We start from the raw sequence: 17955 nt of genomic DNA on the forward strand, positions 1-17955 counted from the left end.
ATTTAAAAACTACATCTCAGACTTCTGTCTGTTGTATCTCTATGACACGGTTAGCCTTTGTTGCTAACTTTCGAGTGAAACTAGTGTGAAAACTCGTAAAAACATGACCCGGCTGACTGACTGACAGGCTCTGAGCTCATCATGACGTGTATTTTGGACATATCCATCTTTAATCATTCATAATAAAAATATGTTTTATGAAATTCAAAATAAATGCTGTAAATCTTTCCTGGTGTTCTCAGACTTTGTTGTTGGTTCCACTTAACTAAAGCTCAGAGTCCAGCTGCATCTTGTCTTGCTCATAGGAATGATTCATTCATTTATTTTCAACAGAGGCAAACTAAAAAATAAATGAATTAATAACATTTAAATGTTAGTGAGTGACGAGAAAAATATGCAAGATTATATTGAGACTTGAGACGTGTTGGTTTCCTGCAGAGCCACGAGCGCACTTATTCTGAGTAATAAGACATTTGTCATCTTCATCAAAGAAAAAAGATGCAGTCACTTCTGAGTAAATCCACACACGCGTGAGGCATCTCTGAACTCACGACAGCATAATGTAGCTGAATATGAAGGAAAATTACTCATATATCAACCAAACAAGAGAAGGAAATTGATTTTCAGCACATCAGTCCCAGAAGTGAACACAGTCATTACATAATGGGAAAATATTCTAAAAATACACATGATTTTTTCTATTTTAAAACATTGCATGTTTATAGCAAAGGTGTTTATTGTACAACATGTAATGTACATATACTTCACAGTAGTGGGACAGACTTTATCATTAATTAAACAACATACAATAATAATAATAATAATAATAATAATAATAATACATAAGAAAAAAGTAAAGATCAAACAAAATGTTTTAAACTGTTCTTAAATATTTTAACTTTTAACAACCACCAGTGCTCTGCTGAACCACTCAGGGTTGCACTTAGCCACATATTAAGCAAAGCAAAGCTAAAGGATCACACTTACATACATTTACACTCTTACATACATTTACACTCTTACATACATTTACACACTTACATACATTTACACACTTACACACATTTACACTCTTACACACATTTACACTCTTACACACATTTACACTCTTACACACATTTACACACTTACACACATTTACACTCTTACACACATTTACACTCTTACATACATTTACACTCTTACATACATTTACACTCTTACACACATTTACACTCTTACATACATTTACACTCTTACATACATTTACACACTTACATACATTTACACACTTACACACATTTACACTCTTACACACATTTACACACTTACACACATTTACACTCTTACATACATTTACACTCTTACATACATTTACACTCTTACACACATTTACACTCTTACATACATTTACACTCTTACATACATTTACACTCTTACACACATTTACACTCTTACACACATTTACACTCTTACATACATTTACACTCTTACATACATTTACACACTTACACACATTTACACTCTTACACACATTTACACACTTACACACATTTACACTCTTACATACATTTACACACTTACACACATTTACACTCTTACACACATTTACACTCTTACACACATTTACACACTTACACACATTTACACTCTTACACACATTTACACTCTTACATACATTTACACTCTTACATACATTTACACTCTTACACACATTTACACTCTTACACACATTTACACTCTTACATACATTTACACTCTTACACACATTTACACACTTACACACATTTACACACTTACATACATTTACACTCTTACACACATTTACACACTTACACACATTTACACTCTTACATACATTTACACACTTACACACATTTACACTCTTACATACATTTACACTCTTACACACATTTACACTCTTACATACATTTACACACTTACATACATTTACACTCTTACACACATTTACACTCTTACATACATTTACACACTTACACACATTTACACACTTACATACATTTACACTCTTACATACATTTACACACTTACACACATTTACACTCTTACACACATTTACACACTTACACACATTTACACACTTACACACATTTACACTCTTACATACATTTACACACTTACATACATTTACACTCTTACATACATTTACACACTTACACACATTTACACTCTTACACACATTTACACACTTACATACATTTACACACTTACACACATTTACACACTTACATACATTTACACTCTTACATACATTTACACTCTTACACACATTTACACACTTACACACATTTACACACTTACATACATTTACACTCTTACATACATTTACACACTTACATACATTTACACTCTTACATACATTTACACACTTACACACATTTACACTCTTACACACATTTACACACTTACATACAGTTACACTCTTACATACATTTACACACTTACATACATTTACACTCTTACACACATTTACACACTTACACACATTTACACACTTACACACACTTACATACAGTTACACTCTTACATACATTTACACACTTACATACATTTACACTCTTACATACATTTACACACTTACATACATTTACACTCTTACATACATTTACACTCTTACACACATTTACACACTTACACACATTTACACACTTACACACATTTACACTCTTACACACATTTACACACTTACATACACTCTTACATACATTTACACTCTTACATACATTTACACACTTACATACATTTACACTCTTACATACATTTACACTCTTACATACATTTTCAGCGTGCACTTCTTCTGTTCTGGGACTTTCAACTTTAGTAAACCAAAACTGTACAACAGGATAGATGGAGATTATGACAGTAGTTATTCTAGGGTTCAAGCTACAGTGAACTGATCTAAAGGCTGAAAGTGCTTTGAAGTCAGAACAGTTTGACAAATTTGTTTATTTATATTTGCTTTTTGTGTTAAGTTTTGTGTATTGAAATATTTTATTTCCCCAATTCTTTGTCTGAAAGTCTGTTGACATTGCTACATAAGTAATGTGTCTAACTGATGGTTTCTCAGTATAGATGTAGTATTTTCAGTTGACACCCACAGAGTCATCCAGAGTTGGACTTTGCTTTGAGTACATGCTAAACAGGCAAATCTTCCAGGACCAGAACATGTTACATCTTGGATTAAGTAAATGTCATTACTGTTGTTTCCATTAAAGTTTTTGGCCTTTGGGTGGTGGATGAATGTCCTACAGAAAGATGGGGATTCTAAGCCCAGATTCTACTCCCTTACCCTGGATGGGTCATCAGTGACCTGGTTAATATTAACAAGTTTAAATAAGAATAATTAACAATGATTCTACAATTATCTGTCTTTACTGTTTTTCCTTTTAGTAATTGTAAAAATTGAAAGGTTTAGACAAACAGCCTTGTGATGGTGTTAGGTAAGCCTAACTCATCACGTGTGCTAATCCTAATCCTACGAAGCACCAACCATAAAACAAATACCTGAAATCCAAACATCTACCAGGACAACACTAAATGTGATCCCATATGTATTACTTAACATAGTTTAACAATATCATTATTGGATACAAATATTATGATAGAATATATAACAAGCTCCTGTGTTATTTACAATAAGATCTGTCCACAGTATAGTCAACACAAGCACTGTCATTTTTTTTGACTTCAGTCTATTTGTTTGGTGTAGGATATTCATCAAACTGCCAATAAAATCCACAGAAATGTCCACACTTTTAACACAAGTTAAAATGATGCAATGAGACTGAGTCAGTGGATACCATTAAATGTGCTGTGCATGTCCACGCCGTTTAGACTAACCATCAGAAAACATACAAACAACATCAAAAAACAACTTGGTAAAGACCCCAACAGGCGAATCTTTTCCATACCTACGCAGTCGTCCTCTGACTTGTACTAAAAGGTGTTGGCAGCATTCCTAGGTTTAATACTCGTGATATTTATGGATGATTGCCATAAGCAGCAGTTAAAGTTTGGGAGATTTCCTGGGTCTGGTGTTTTCATACACAACACTTTCCATCTCTTCTTTCTTCTGCTTTTTCTAAGGAACACAAAACCGACAGACACATTGTTGTTGTGTTTTTTTAGATGAATACAGCACACTATACACAGAGTTGCTGCCATGTGTGGCTTATTAGATATTTGCATCAACAGGCAGCTTAACAGGTGTACCTTAAAAAGCGTATAGACACATCTACCCTCTGTGGTTACTTTGATATGAATGGCTCTTATTTACTGCATGACTCCTAATTATTATACACAAATTACACACTGTTAGCAGAAATCATAGACAGTATAAAACATGGATGTAGCTCCTGATTTGGAAAAATGAAGTCAGTGAAGTGGCTTAAAGCTGCATTCTATCTGAAGGCCACCAGGTGGCCGTAGCTGTGGTTGCAAACAGACTTCCAGTCCTGTGGAGGAACAGCTGACCTCTGTAAACACTTTCCTGCTGAGCTTCTGGGCCCAGTCACTCGATCTGGGTCATGTCTGCTTGTAAATATTATTAATATTATGTTTGAAAGTGGAGGGTTGTCTTTGGTGTGCACCTAGAGCTACATGCTGTCAGTCTCATCAGTGTGCAGTTTCATCATTAGACCTGCTCCTTTTCATCATGACCGTTTTTTGTGACCAAATGGAAATGACAGAAATCCTCACATCAAGGCTTCAAGTGCTGTTTTTACACTAGGAAGAAGGGGGTGGGTTATCTCACACTGAGTGTGCTATACAAAAAAACTCAACCGCATAAAAACTGCTTTGGTTTAGTTGTTTTGCAAGCTTCAGCTATCTCAGTCATATTTCAGTGAATTAGCATCTACAAACTGATATCAGCTGAAAATGTCTGAACTGATAAAATCAGCTACGTCTGCTAAAAACGCAGTGACAAAGCTTTCCGTCTTCTTGGTAATGCATCTGGTTTCTTCTTCATTGCCTCTACCATTGATGAGTTAAAGCTGATGAGCTCGCTATTTTGAATATTACTGCCTGCAAACATGTGCAGAGAGACACGGTGTCTTTTGCAGATATTTTAGGATTTGACCTCTGCACAGGAGCTGAGGAACGGTTCAGCTAATGGCTCTTACAGAATGATGCTCATAGTAAAAGTACACTGAAGTTAACAAGAACTAATATCTGTACTACACCACTGAATTTTGCATTCAAGCCCAATAGAGTGATTTGTATTCATGTATACTGACATTTTTCTAAAATTAAACATGCTCTTTCCCCAGACAACTCACAACTGCTGAGCTGAGAATGTTAAATTATAGCTTACAATCCACAAATTTAGCTTACAGAGAAAAGTAAGATGATGCCTCAGTTCCCTCATTAGCCCAGTCCACTGCACAACAGCTCTCTCCTCATTTTTCAATCAGACACATATGGACAGTAAACTGTGTCTAATTTTCATCCCTAATGTCGTCTGCAGTTTATGAAGTTTCTCGTGCCTCCAGCTGTGACATAAAGCTGTCGGACATGATGTGACAATTTGGTTTTAAAATATTGAATTAATGATATGAAACAAACTTATGAGGAAAGTAACTCCCTGAACCCAGATCAGTGATAAGAACAACATAAAAAGGCAGAAGCCATCTTTCTGAAGTGAATTCCTGATCCAGTAACATGGATAACCTCACCATGTTTTCTACTGTCAGTCACATATAACTTTGACTTTGAAGTGAATGTTCTCCATTTCTATTTTGTGTCATATGTTTTCTACTTTCACTAACACTGAACAAGAGAAGCAGGCCCAGGAGGCATCTGTGTACAAAGGTATCTCCATGGTTACCCCATTTTGATCCTTTTACCTGCTTTGGCTACTTTTATGTGGACAAATGAGTGAAATCCATCTTTTTATTCTTACCCATATAGCAATGGTTATGCAGGTGATTGTCAGGCTGTAGACCAATAAAGCACAAGATCCCGCCCACATCACCACCTCTGGGATTAATGGAGGATTGCATGGACAGTCCTTAACAGGTATGATGCTGTCGTTGATTGATGTCAAAGTCTTCCCATCTGAAATTCCATAAGAGTACAGTTTATATTATTATTATTATATATTATATTTCACATTCATGTGGGAAAAGTACCTCTGAAATCGTTCCTTGATGTCCCCACCAAAACCTCACTGTTGGTGTGGTGTTTTGGGGTACTTTGTGACCTCCAAACATGGCATGCATGATGGCATCCAAAGAGTTTTCCAGTTTTAGTCTCATCTGACACGACTATATTTCCCAGTATTGCACAGCCTTGTCTAAATGTTGTTCAGCAAACTTTAAATTCACTTTAACATGTTTGTTTTTACAGCATTAGAGTCTGAATATGGGCGGCTGAGTGCATTACTTATTGTTTTCAAAGGAGCTTGCAAAGAAAAGCGTCTGGACTTCTTTGAGTTGCTTGAAGACGTTTCACCTCTCATCCGAGAAGCTTCTTCAGTTCATGTTTTCTTTGAAACGATCATACCTGCTGATCCCAGGTCAGATGCTCCTTGGCTCTCCTGATCATTCTGTTCATTCTGTCTGAAATCTGTCTGAAGCGCCTGGTTGTGGCCAGTTTATGGTGAAATTATGTTCTTTCCACTTGCAGATTATGGCCCCAACAATGCTCACTGGACCCTTCAGTATTTTAGGAAGCAACAACAACTGGTGGGGAGCAGCAGGGAGGGGAGTGGGCTAAGTAGCAGGGCTGCTTTCAAATGACTGATTTCAGCTGTCGTCACATCCCATGCCTTTCACACCTCCCTTTCTGCATGTGTTCAATACTTTTTCAATGTCATTTCTGATTATTCCTCATAATCTCATTTGTGAGCATCTATGGTTTCATTTGTTTGTTTGTGTGGACTGGAGATCTGGTCAGAATTCAATGTTAGCATTAGATTAGCACCTTTAGAAATATATGTACTTAAAACTGGTGACGTGTTTCATATTTATTTTACCCGCTGTGAACCTTTAGAGCCTCGTCAGCGGGGAGAAGAGACTTTGTAATGTATTTGTTCTGCTCAGACAGTGTTCCTGTGCAGTGACCTGGATGTGGGGAAGACCCTCTGCTGTCCTCAATACTGTTTGCAGGGACTTTCAATCTTCTGACCACACAGACATACATGTGGTCCTATCTAATGACATGTGGTCCTATGTAGGTGCGATCTACCAGCTGCAGGGACTCTGCATAACTATGATCGAATAACCTAATTAAGCAGGGAGTCAAAGACTGAGTGTGAAAAGTCTCTTTATCTGAGTCTGTGATGTGCAAAGAGCTTAACCAGACTCCAGGAGGCTGCAACTCACTAGCACTTGTTTTTGTTTTAAGCTTTGTGAGACTCGGCAAGGTTTTTGGATGCATTCCTCATTCAGCCTTACCTCACATAATTCTATGCGGTTTTATGCAGATAATAAACAGAACAGATAAATTATTGAATTACCAGGTTCATAACTGCTGGATTCATTTTTACTGTTTTTTGCACTTAATGTCACTTTTTGGCATGTGTGGTAGGTGGAAGGTGCACCCGAACGCAGCAAACTCAGTCATATAAGAAACTAGACATGGAACAAACAGGGCGCACAGCATCAGGCGATCACACGACACCGAGGAAAACTGAGGACTTGGACATACATGAGGTAAAAGGACAGAGAAGAGACACCTGGGTAACACACAGACTAAGACATACAAACATAGAGACAATCAGACAATTCATGATCTCACACACAGAATGGAAAGGAATGGTTTTCTTAATGAGTTTGTGTGTACGTGTTTTACCGGTCACATTGACTTGGATTCTCTGACAGCTCTGTTTGTATGGTGGAGGATAAATCTTCTCAGTGATGCAGGAGTACACCCCACTCTCACTCACTGTGACTTCAAACTGTGCAGTGTGGTTCTGTATAAAGAAAACAGGCAATCATTCACCATCATTTCAACTGAATTCATTGAATGGAGTGAGTCCAGGTGTTTCCGGCATCTGGCTGGGATGTCACTCAGGCCGAGGAGAGATGTCTCAGGCATGTCCTACCACATGGAGGCCCTGAGGCACGTCCAGGAGATGATTTTTTTGGCCAGCTTGGGAACACCGCAGTGTCCCACCGGCAGTGTTGGTCAAGTTACTTGAAAAAAGTAATCAGTAACTAATTACTGATTACTTCCCGAAAAAAGTAATCCTGTTTCTTTACTGATTACTTATTTTCAAAAGTAATTAGTTACTTAGTTACTTTTTAAAACATGATTTATCCCCTAAATAGGTAATAACGTCTTGGATCTTTCAGCCCAATTCTACTTTTTCTGCATCATCCATCATACAAAATGTAATCAAATGGAAACGTCTCTTTTTAATCTTTTAACTTTATGCATCAAGCAAACATTAAATTATCTGCAACATTCTCTGACTGGAAGAAATTTGTTTAACATTTAAACCTATTTTCTGCACATTCCAGCACATAAAATAAAATAGTTTTTTGTGTTTACACTCACTCTTTCAAATAGATGCAAGTAAAACAGCAGAAAACAAATAAAAAAAATCAAAGACTAGCGGTCCTGTTGCTCTATTTTCACCTGTAAAGCAGGAGTGGGGCAGGCGGAGGTTTCCCTGGTGCAGGTGTGCCGCAGCGGTCAGTGGAAGGATACGGCAGTTTCTCTGTGAATGTCACATTCCAGCGGCAGCGTATTTGGCGTTTGCTCGGGCGTTTAGGAGTTTTTTCGCTGTAAAAAGAAGTTTTCTTCCCACGCAGTGAGCAGCGGACACTAATGTTTTTGTCACTTTTTATGGAATCAAACTCAAAGTAAGGTCAGTACTTCCACGCGTTAAACGCTGCACGCTCATACTCTCTCCCGCACTCGATATATGATCCATTGTTGATCTGCACACAGCTGTTGTCACGAACGTCGCACTCGCTTACGTCACTGTCATGAGACATTCTCACAAAAAAAAACCGCAGTAATGCAGTAACGCAGCGTGCTTACGGGAAAGTAACAGTGATCTAATTACCTTTTAAATAAATAAATAATAAATAAATTTTTATTTATATAGCACCTTTCAAGACAGAATCACAAAGTGCTGCACATAAGATTACAAGTCATAAAAAGATTTAAAAAGAGAAAATAAAACAGGCAAAAAATTAACCAAAAGCAGTTTTAAAAAGGTGAGTTTTGAGTTGTTTTTTTAAAAACAGCTACTGAGTCCACAGTTCTTAATGCTTGGGGGAGAGAGTTCCACAGTCTAGGGGCCACAGTGGCTAAAGCTCTGTCACCCTTAGTCCTCCTCTTAGTATTTTTTATAGCAAGTAAGCCCTGATCAGATGACCTCAAAGACCTGCTAGGGACATCGGGCTGTAGCAGATCAAAGATGTAGGCAGGTGCCAGTGCCAGTTTTTTGCAATAATAATCCCTTACCTTACTCGTTACTCGAAAAAAGTAATTGGATTACAGTAACGCGTTACTTGTAAGGCGTTACTGTAATCCACCAGACGAGGTGGCCATAGAGCGGGAGCCTCGTCAGCCATGTTTAGACTGTTGTCCCACAGACCCAGTAAGCAGCACACAATCAGCTTATGCATGGATGCCTCTGAATGTTCACATTGATTGAAATAGAGTACGTACTTTATTAACTAAAAATAAAATATTTACTTTTCTTATCTACGTACTTAAAAATATTTGTTGTTTCTGTGACTCCGTCTTTCTCTGAGTTGATGATTTATTTGAACTGAACTATTGTTCAGATTAACTGAAAATCTCATTTCTATTAAAAATGCTTTTATCATTTTAATATGGCTCATAACATTGAGTTATAGACCTTTTTTATATGTGTTTAATTCAAAGGAGCAAGTTTGAAAGAAGCAGAGCTCATCAAGGTTCACACATGGATTAAACATAGATGGTTGTCATGTGCTCAAAATGCACATGTCCAAACCATCTCAGCCTCGCCTCTCCAAACTGCTCAACCCGAACCTGTGATGTTCTCGTTTCTAATCCTGTCCATTCTGGACTCTCCCAGTGAAAATCTTGAAAACTCTGCCACTTCCAGTTCAGTATCCTGTCTCTTTTGTCAATGCCCCCATCTCCAAACCATACATCAAAGCTGGTCTCACTAACATCTGGTAAACCTCCCCTTTCACTCTTGCTACTATTGTTCTGTCACCCTGCCTGCTCTCTCCTCTTCACCACTCTTGTGCGCTGTCCGTTGCCTTGGATGGCTGACTTCAGGTATGTAAACTCATCTACCACACATGTCTCATTTATCCGGCTTTACACAGGCTTTTTCCAAAATGTTAGAGAAAATACAAGAGGAAAGAGTAATCAATAATTACTGCAGTATGCATTAAGTATATATATATATATATATATATATATATATATATATATATAGCCTGAAAGTGTGTGACACAGAGCTCAGTGACATCAGTATTATCTTTTTGTGTGTGGTGAAATGATACAATCATGCTGCCAGTCATGCACATCCTGATTATAGGAGAGACGTTACATTTAGAAATTAAAAATAAGTTACATGTGTTTATGTGTATGTCTTAAAAATGTACATAACACTGATTTATGAATACTGACCAACTGACTGCAACAAGTATAATAAAGTTGCTTAAAGTGCTATTTACAGGGATTTTACTGTTGATCACGGGTGGCAGTTTCTATACTTGATCTTTATCATGCTTACAGAAGAAGAAAGATAATATGGTTCAGCAAAACTAAAGAAAAATAACTCAAACTAAAATGTTAGTTACCTGAAAAAATAAAAACTATACTTCAGAAAAAAAGTAAAACACTGAAAAGACATTGTGTATTCACAATATGTATATAATACTATGCACAACACACACACACACACACATATATATATATATATATATATATATATATATATATATATTAGGGGTGCAACGATACTCGTATCGATATTGAACCGTTCGATACAGTGCTTTCGGTTCGGTACGCATATGTATCGAACAATACAAAATTTATTATTATTATTTATTTTATCAACTTTCCTTCTGACGATGCTGTCTGTGTTGAGCGCTCAGTGGATCTGCGCTCACAGTGCAGCCTAGGCGGAGTAGTCGAACGCAGATTCACTGAGCGCAGGGCAAGCTAGCCAGACAGAAGTTAAGCTCTCCTTGCAACATGGCAAATTGAACCTCCCCACCCTCATTCAGATCTGGCCTTTGGAACTATTTTGGTTTTCATGTGACGTATGACCCTGAAGGTAAGCGCGTCATGGACTAAAGTAAAACTATGTTGGATGTGCCACGCAATGCTCAATTACATGGGTGGGAACTAGTGCGTTAGCGCAGTTAGCTCGTTAACGTGTTGGCCGTCCAGCCCCACGCACGGGGCGATCCGCGGTAGCTCGTTAACGGAGATTTGCCGTGTTGTGGCGTTAACGTCATTTCAGATTAACGCTGACAGCACTAATGGGAACACAACGAATATGACTGCACATTTACTCCGACATCATCCTCGTGCAAAGACAAGTGGAAGCAGACAAAAACAACAAGCACGCATGCTACAAACTTTACCTGAGTCATTTAGACCAGCGGTCCCCGGGCCTCGGACCGGTACCGGTCCGTGAGTCGTTTGGTACCGGGCCGCGAGAGTTGAGGCTCAGGTGTGAAATGTTTGGTTTTCAGGGTTTTTATCGGTTTTCAGCGTTATTTTGTTATCGTTTTTATCGTTAACTCGGTTTTCCTGGGTCTTTTCACGTGTGTTATGAATAAATCTTCTTTTTTTCGGTACCGGTACTAGTTTTATTTTGTTGTATTTATCCGCGACACCTTAAAGGCCGGTCCGTGAAAATATTGTCGGGCATAAACCGGTCCATGGCGCAAAAAAGGTTGGAGACCGCTGATTTAGACAACCGTTAGCACATGATCCTCCTTATGGGGACCTGATATGTTTAATATGCTGCTGAGAATATAGCCCAGAAGAAGCGTATAGTATAGCTTTTATTTTGGAAAGAGCCATTTCTCTGTAATAAACTCTCTTTTCCAAAGATGAGTGATTTCTCCATCAGATAGATTTATTTTTTATTACTTTGTTGTTTCAGCAACATTAAATTTAAAAACTGTACTTTTGAGTTAAAATATCTATTTATAATTTTAATAAATGACAAATTTAAAAGGCATAAAAAAAATTTTTGTATCGAAAAAATATCGAACCGTGACACCAAAGTATCGAACCGAACCGTGAATTTTGTGTATCGTTGCACCCCTAATATATAGATATATATAATATTGTGACACTACATTAATGAAATAAAATTTAATTTAATGTAAAACATTACTTAAATGTCTTTCTGCCCATACTGTTGTGGATCTTTTGCATGAATTTTCAGATTTTTTTTCAAACTGGTTACATCAATCAGTTGAATTTGAAGTTCATATGTGGTTTTGGGGGTCTGTGGGGGAGGTATGATCTGAAGCAACCACATAAATTGGTTTAACAGTCAGTGAAACTGTAATACAGCTTTCTAAAGAAGTCAGCCTGACATTTAGTTAAAGGAATATTATACCAACAGCCACTGATTACTGTTTCATCCATATGCTGACATATGATGTCACCAAGAGCCTTTGACTCTCAACATGAAATAGTAACCAAACACAGGTACAGCTTCTCCCTCCTCATTTTGTAATTTCCCATCATTTCTTTCGGGATTAATAAAGTATTTCTGATTTTGATTCTTTTCACTTGCACTGAACGGGTTTGCATACAGTTGTCATTGTTCTTAAAACACAATGACAATAAAGATTGTGATGATGTTCCTATGCTAAGGCCATCACAGTCCCCAGATCTCAGCCCACCTCATACACCTATGGGACATTTTGAAACCAAGTCTCAGACAGAGCTCTCGATTTCTGTCATCAAAACTCCAAATGACAAAGTGTCTTTTTGAAGAACGACGGGGACCAAAGATGTTCCGCACAAAGATGCATAATACCTTACAAAAATAGATATAGAGGTCCATGCAGCAATTTTAATTGTCAGCTTGCCATCACATGTCGATGTCATGGCCTTGATTGCTCACAGCTTTCAAAATTCAGTGCATCTGCATGGTGATACTGCACACTGTGAACAAATAGAAACCAACTTGCATGGAATCTCAGTGCAGTGCAGAGGAGACACAGTGTGGTTTTCCCGTGTGGCAGAGATCAGCAGTTCTTGCAATCTGACTTTCATTTCATCAAAGTTTTCTCTGAGACATAAAAGCAGAATGAATACTATGACTTCAACATAAACTGTTTACATAACTGTGGTGCATACTGGCTAGGTGTGCTGCACTGTACTCCAGTGCCTATGACACAGAAATTCAACATATTTGAATGATACAAAAATCTATACTGAAAGTTTTTTTAATGAATGTCCTTAGTAAGGAAACAGCTAAAGAAAGCTGCAAGCTCACACACTGACCTTATCCAGGCTGACTTTACTGATGGGTTTTTCATTGAAGATTAACTGATATTTCATCTCTGAGGCTTGGATACGTGGACATGGAAACATCACTTTACTGGATTCGGTCACTGAGATGACAGGTCCACCTGATGAACAAAAACAGAGTCCAAGCAACAAAGGATGAGGTTGTGCAGAGGCTACCTGTCATAATCGACAAACAGCAATGCTCAGCGTTGTAATGTACAAGCATGATGTGCGTGCTCCCAGGACCTGGAAGACTGTGAAATCTGAATACATGTAAGCAGTACATTTATCTCACCCAACCCCGACAATGTTGTAACCCATGCCAACGTGAACTGTTGCACTTTTCTCTGCTTTTATGAAATGTTTTGCTCAAAGTTAGTATGAACACAAAACAAATAGTAAGTCAGTCAAAATATTTATAAAGCACTTATAGGCACAGCTCTCACTGACACAGCTCTACTGTGTGCAAATGTACACACCCCACTACTTCAATATTCACCAGTAAACAGCTGTATACTGGCAACAACAACCAGAGAACAGCAGGTTACTAATGTAGGTATAGTGAATTATAGTAACACACACAGGGGAGGTCCTAGCCTAAAGATAAGGCTGCATCAGTCAAGAGCTGTGTCCTTAAAGACACCCCAGTGTTCAACATGAGCCACAACAGTGTTTCAATCCACCAAAAGGTGCAGCGTGGTCAGGGCTGCTTTATCTCCCAACTTTGACACTAGTAACAGATCAGTGGTCACTTCACAGATTTAAAGGAGTGTTTTTGTTCCCTACTGGTGTAGAAATAAAACTCCTAGAATGAAAATGAACAAAACAGAGCATTCAGCCTGCCCTTCTTTGATGTTATTGACACAACCTGTAGTATTATCACTGGTTCTGCTGCTTTTACTACAAAAGAGCATCTGCAAACTTGCTGGAACATGCTGCTCTGACGCAACTCTGATGTCCAGCTCAGGTTTGCCACTCCAGGCTCAAATCCCATCCCTGCAGGCACACTCTGATCTGTGGTCGAACTGGGATTTCTGTCAGTTGTTGTCAAACATGAACTGAAACATGAACCAAAACATTTCCAGCTTCTTACCTGGAATGCCCCAGTTTACAATTTTTCAGTCAACAAGTAAAATATGATCCAGGTTAAGTTTTAGGAAAATCAGGGTTAACACAATAGCATAAACTCCAAACTGCTAAGATGGATCCTTCTAATGGAAGCTGGACTGTTTTAGCTCGATCTCATTGAATCGTTAGTTATGGCCACTCGTCACTAGAGAGGGTCGTGCTACTGTACCCCTGACAGAGGGACACTTTTTCACACCGCTGTATTTTCTTTTAAACTGTGAGTGTTCCTGGACATCAGACTTGATCCTCTCATGATTGTTTTTAACCTAAATATGATGGCACATGGAGCTTCTATCCACGGTGTAAGTTAAGTAGTTAACCTCAGTGTCTTTATACTGTTGGAAGAAACCAGACAGCCCAGCATGGAAAGGGCAATCAAAACCAGGAAGGTAAGAAACCAGAAAATTGAAGCACCACTGACACAACACACTGAATGAAATGTGTCAGAATGTGTGAAAAGGCTCTTTGACTGAAACCTACGAGTATAATCCTGTTGTTACCAAGTTTGCTTTTTTTATTTGTCCAAACACAGATTGTCTTCTTAAAATCTTGTACTGGGATCACTCAGCAGCCAGTTGCTTAGGTACGCTTCATTAGCACTGGTTGGACCCTTTTGACTTGATTCAACAAGCTGCTGGAAACAGTCCTTGGAGATTTTGGTCCATATTCCCATGATCACATCGTGCAGTTGCAGCTACAGGTTTATCAGCTGTACATCTATCATACAAAGCTCCCGTTTCAGCAAAGGTTCGCTACTAGGCTGACACCTGGTGACTGTGAAGGCCATTTGAGTCATTTTTACAGTGTACATACATATCAGTGCATAAACTGTGCAAGAATCACTGATTTATCCATGTTTTCAAATCTGAATTTGTTCTTTCTTTAAGTGCTGCTGACATCATTATTATTATTATTATTTAAGTGTTTATGATTTGTCACACTTTTGTGACCATAAAAGAAGAATCTTCTGTTTATTATTAAGAGCTTTTCAACAGTTTTTCTTTGTGTTGTATGAAACAATAAAGTAAATGTTGGATCATTCACAGTCATGGTGCAGGGTGTTCTTGGTTTACTCTTCTTTATTGCTAGTATCTCTAGTTTTGTATTCTGGACTGTCTTTGTTTTAAGAAAGGATTTATGTTCATATGTTTATCTGTTGGTGCTTTAGTCCCTCGCCCTGCTGTGCTGATTGTAGTTTTCTTAGTTACCTTTTGTCTCCATGTCTGCTCTCTGGGTGGTTTCGTCTTCTTAGTCAGGTTTCTGCTTTAAATAGCTCAAACATGTCTGGCCATTCTCCTCTGAACTCTCAAATTAAAAAGGCAATGTCGCCCAGAGATATTGTCTCATTTTCAGGGCTGTTCTTTCTGTGGTGCAGCACAGTGTAAAAGTGTAGTTATTAACAGTTTTACTGCTATTAAAACCACCGTTCCTGTGATTGTGTGTGTGGCAGAATATGACCAACCCAAAGCATTAATGTTGAGTGTAAACATCTAGGTCATTCATTCTGTCATTAACTTTGCTAAACTGAGGTTATATACCTCACATCTGATTTATTTAGTATCCAGTCAAAGAGCTGCACTAAAGAATAACTCACTCTTTAGTTTTTCTCATTTTTTGAGCCAGTCAGTTTGCATAGTTTTCCGAGTCAAGCCAGCTTATCAGACTTTCCCATGTGAGGGTTTATGTCAGTGTAGATTTTACTTTCTACTGTTTCTCAGAGTGTACATATTGTGTACTAAAAGTTATTTGTGAGCCATGTATTAGTATTTAATTTGTTGTCCCACAGTATGCAGTACCACGCAACTGCAGGTAACAGAACACAAGAAAGAACATTTTGAGTCCATAACAAACTCACTTTATAACCACTGCAAAGTCAGTAAAAGCACAAGAATCCGACACGCGACAGCACTGTCATTCTGAAAGTCGTCACATTGATTAATGCACTCACTTATACAAATAACTGAAGTTATTTCACAAATTCACTGGTCTTACCTAAGCATTCTGTGCCTTCTCCATCACTGAAGCACACCATCACCACCATCCACAGAGCCCTCAGCCTCATCTTGCTCTCCTCTGAAGCCCGCTAAGCTGCCCGTGTTTGATGCTGGTCTGTGATGAGGACAGATTTTGTTTCCTGTAAGGTGTGAGGGGGGTTATCACAGTCCTCACTACGTGAAAGCTATTTGCCACGTGCTAACAAACACCATGTTCAGTAAAGAGAAGTGAGTGACTCTGTCAGATAGGAACATTTCCTGTGTGAAGCTATGAAACCATAGAAAACGAATACCCACGTGTCCCCACACACACACACACACACACACACAGTTTACAGGGAAGTCTGCAGCAACATGTACACCCATATAAACACACCCAACAAACATATCCAGTCTGAAAATGTACATTTGCACATACAATGGATGTTTCACACGGACACACGCGTGCGAGACAAACAAAACACACATGCAGTTAGTGGGTGAGGGAGAACTACAGACCACAGCAAGTCACACAGATGGGTGAAACTGGATCACATCAAAAGTCTCTGTTTTGTGTTCTTTTTTGTTACTCTGCGAATAAAAGCTGACTGACGGCCAGATGTTTGTAAGTACAACAACAAACTGCAGGTTTAGTTTCAGTGCCCAACAAAAGCAACTGTAACTGGTCGAAATTCAAGAAGAGTTTACGTGTGTGTGTGTGTGTGTGTGTGTGTGTGTGTGTGTGTGTGTGTGTGTGTGTGTGTGTGTGTGTGTGTGTGTGTGTGTGTGCGTGTGTGTGTGTAAAGAAGAGTTTTGAGGGTGTCCACATGTTTCACTTTCACACATTTTTTTTATTCTTTCCAAAGAAGAAATTAAAATAAAGTGGAAAAAAGACCAAATCTGTGGGTTTTGAAAACCAGCTTCAATGAAAGGTGGTAAATTAATGAAACTGACACAAATGAAAAGGGTGGCCCATATGAATCTATCTCTCTCTCGCTCTCTGTATTAATTAATTAATTAATTAATTAAAAAGATAGATAGATAGATAGATAGATAGATAGATAGATAGATAGATAGATAGATAGATAGATAGATAGATAGATAGATAGATAGATAGATAGATAGATAGATACCATTCAGCTGACTCCTCAGGACTTTCCTTACTCTGTGCAGATATTTGGAGGTTGCAGCTTTGCTTGTGGACTCTTCATGGTCGCCCAGGTACATGAAGCTGCCCTCAGTGTCTGCAATGCTGGCTTCTGGTAGTCTCAGTTCTGACTATCTTTGTCTCTTTGTTGCCATCCAGCTCTCCAGTCCCATTGACATTCCTATGACACTGAGCTAATAGTTGTTTTGCTGTTGGTTTAGATGCAGGGTATCAAAACCTCCATAGGTCTTACATCCTTTT

General features: G+C 38.3%; 1 protein-coding gene across 1 annotated transcript; it reads right to left on the reverse strand.

The window, feature by feature from the left end:
• Positions 1-2513: 2513 nt before the first annotated feature.
• On the reverse strand, positions 2514-16788 carry LOC146371293 (uncharacterized). Its single transcript, XM_084907824.1, has 5 exons — positions 16567-16788; positions 13441-13568; positions 7795-7915; positions 5903-6057; positions 2514-4081 (listed from the first exon to the last, which is right to left on the reverse strand). The coding sequence occupies exons 1-5, from the start codon at positions 16634-16636 to the stop codon at positions 4007-4009; spliced, it is 549 nt and encodes a 182-aa protein (XP_084763950.1). The 5' UTR covers positions 16637-16788; the 3' UTR covers positions 2514-4006.
• Between the last annotated feature and the right edge of the window lie 1167 nt (positions 16789-17955).

The sequence above is a fragment of the Perissodus microlepis genome, chromosome 16 (assembly GCF_051167445.1).
Source record: "Perissodus microlepis isolate ML-2025 ecotype Zambia chromosome 16, ASM5116744v1, whole genome shotgun sequence".
Classification (NCBI taxonomy): Eukaryota; Metazoa; Chordata; class Actinopteri; order Cichliformes; family Cichlidae; genus Perissodus; species Perissodus microlepis.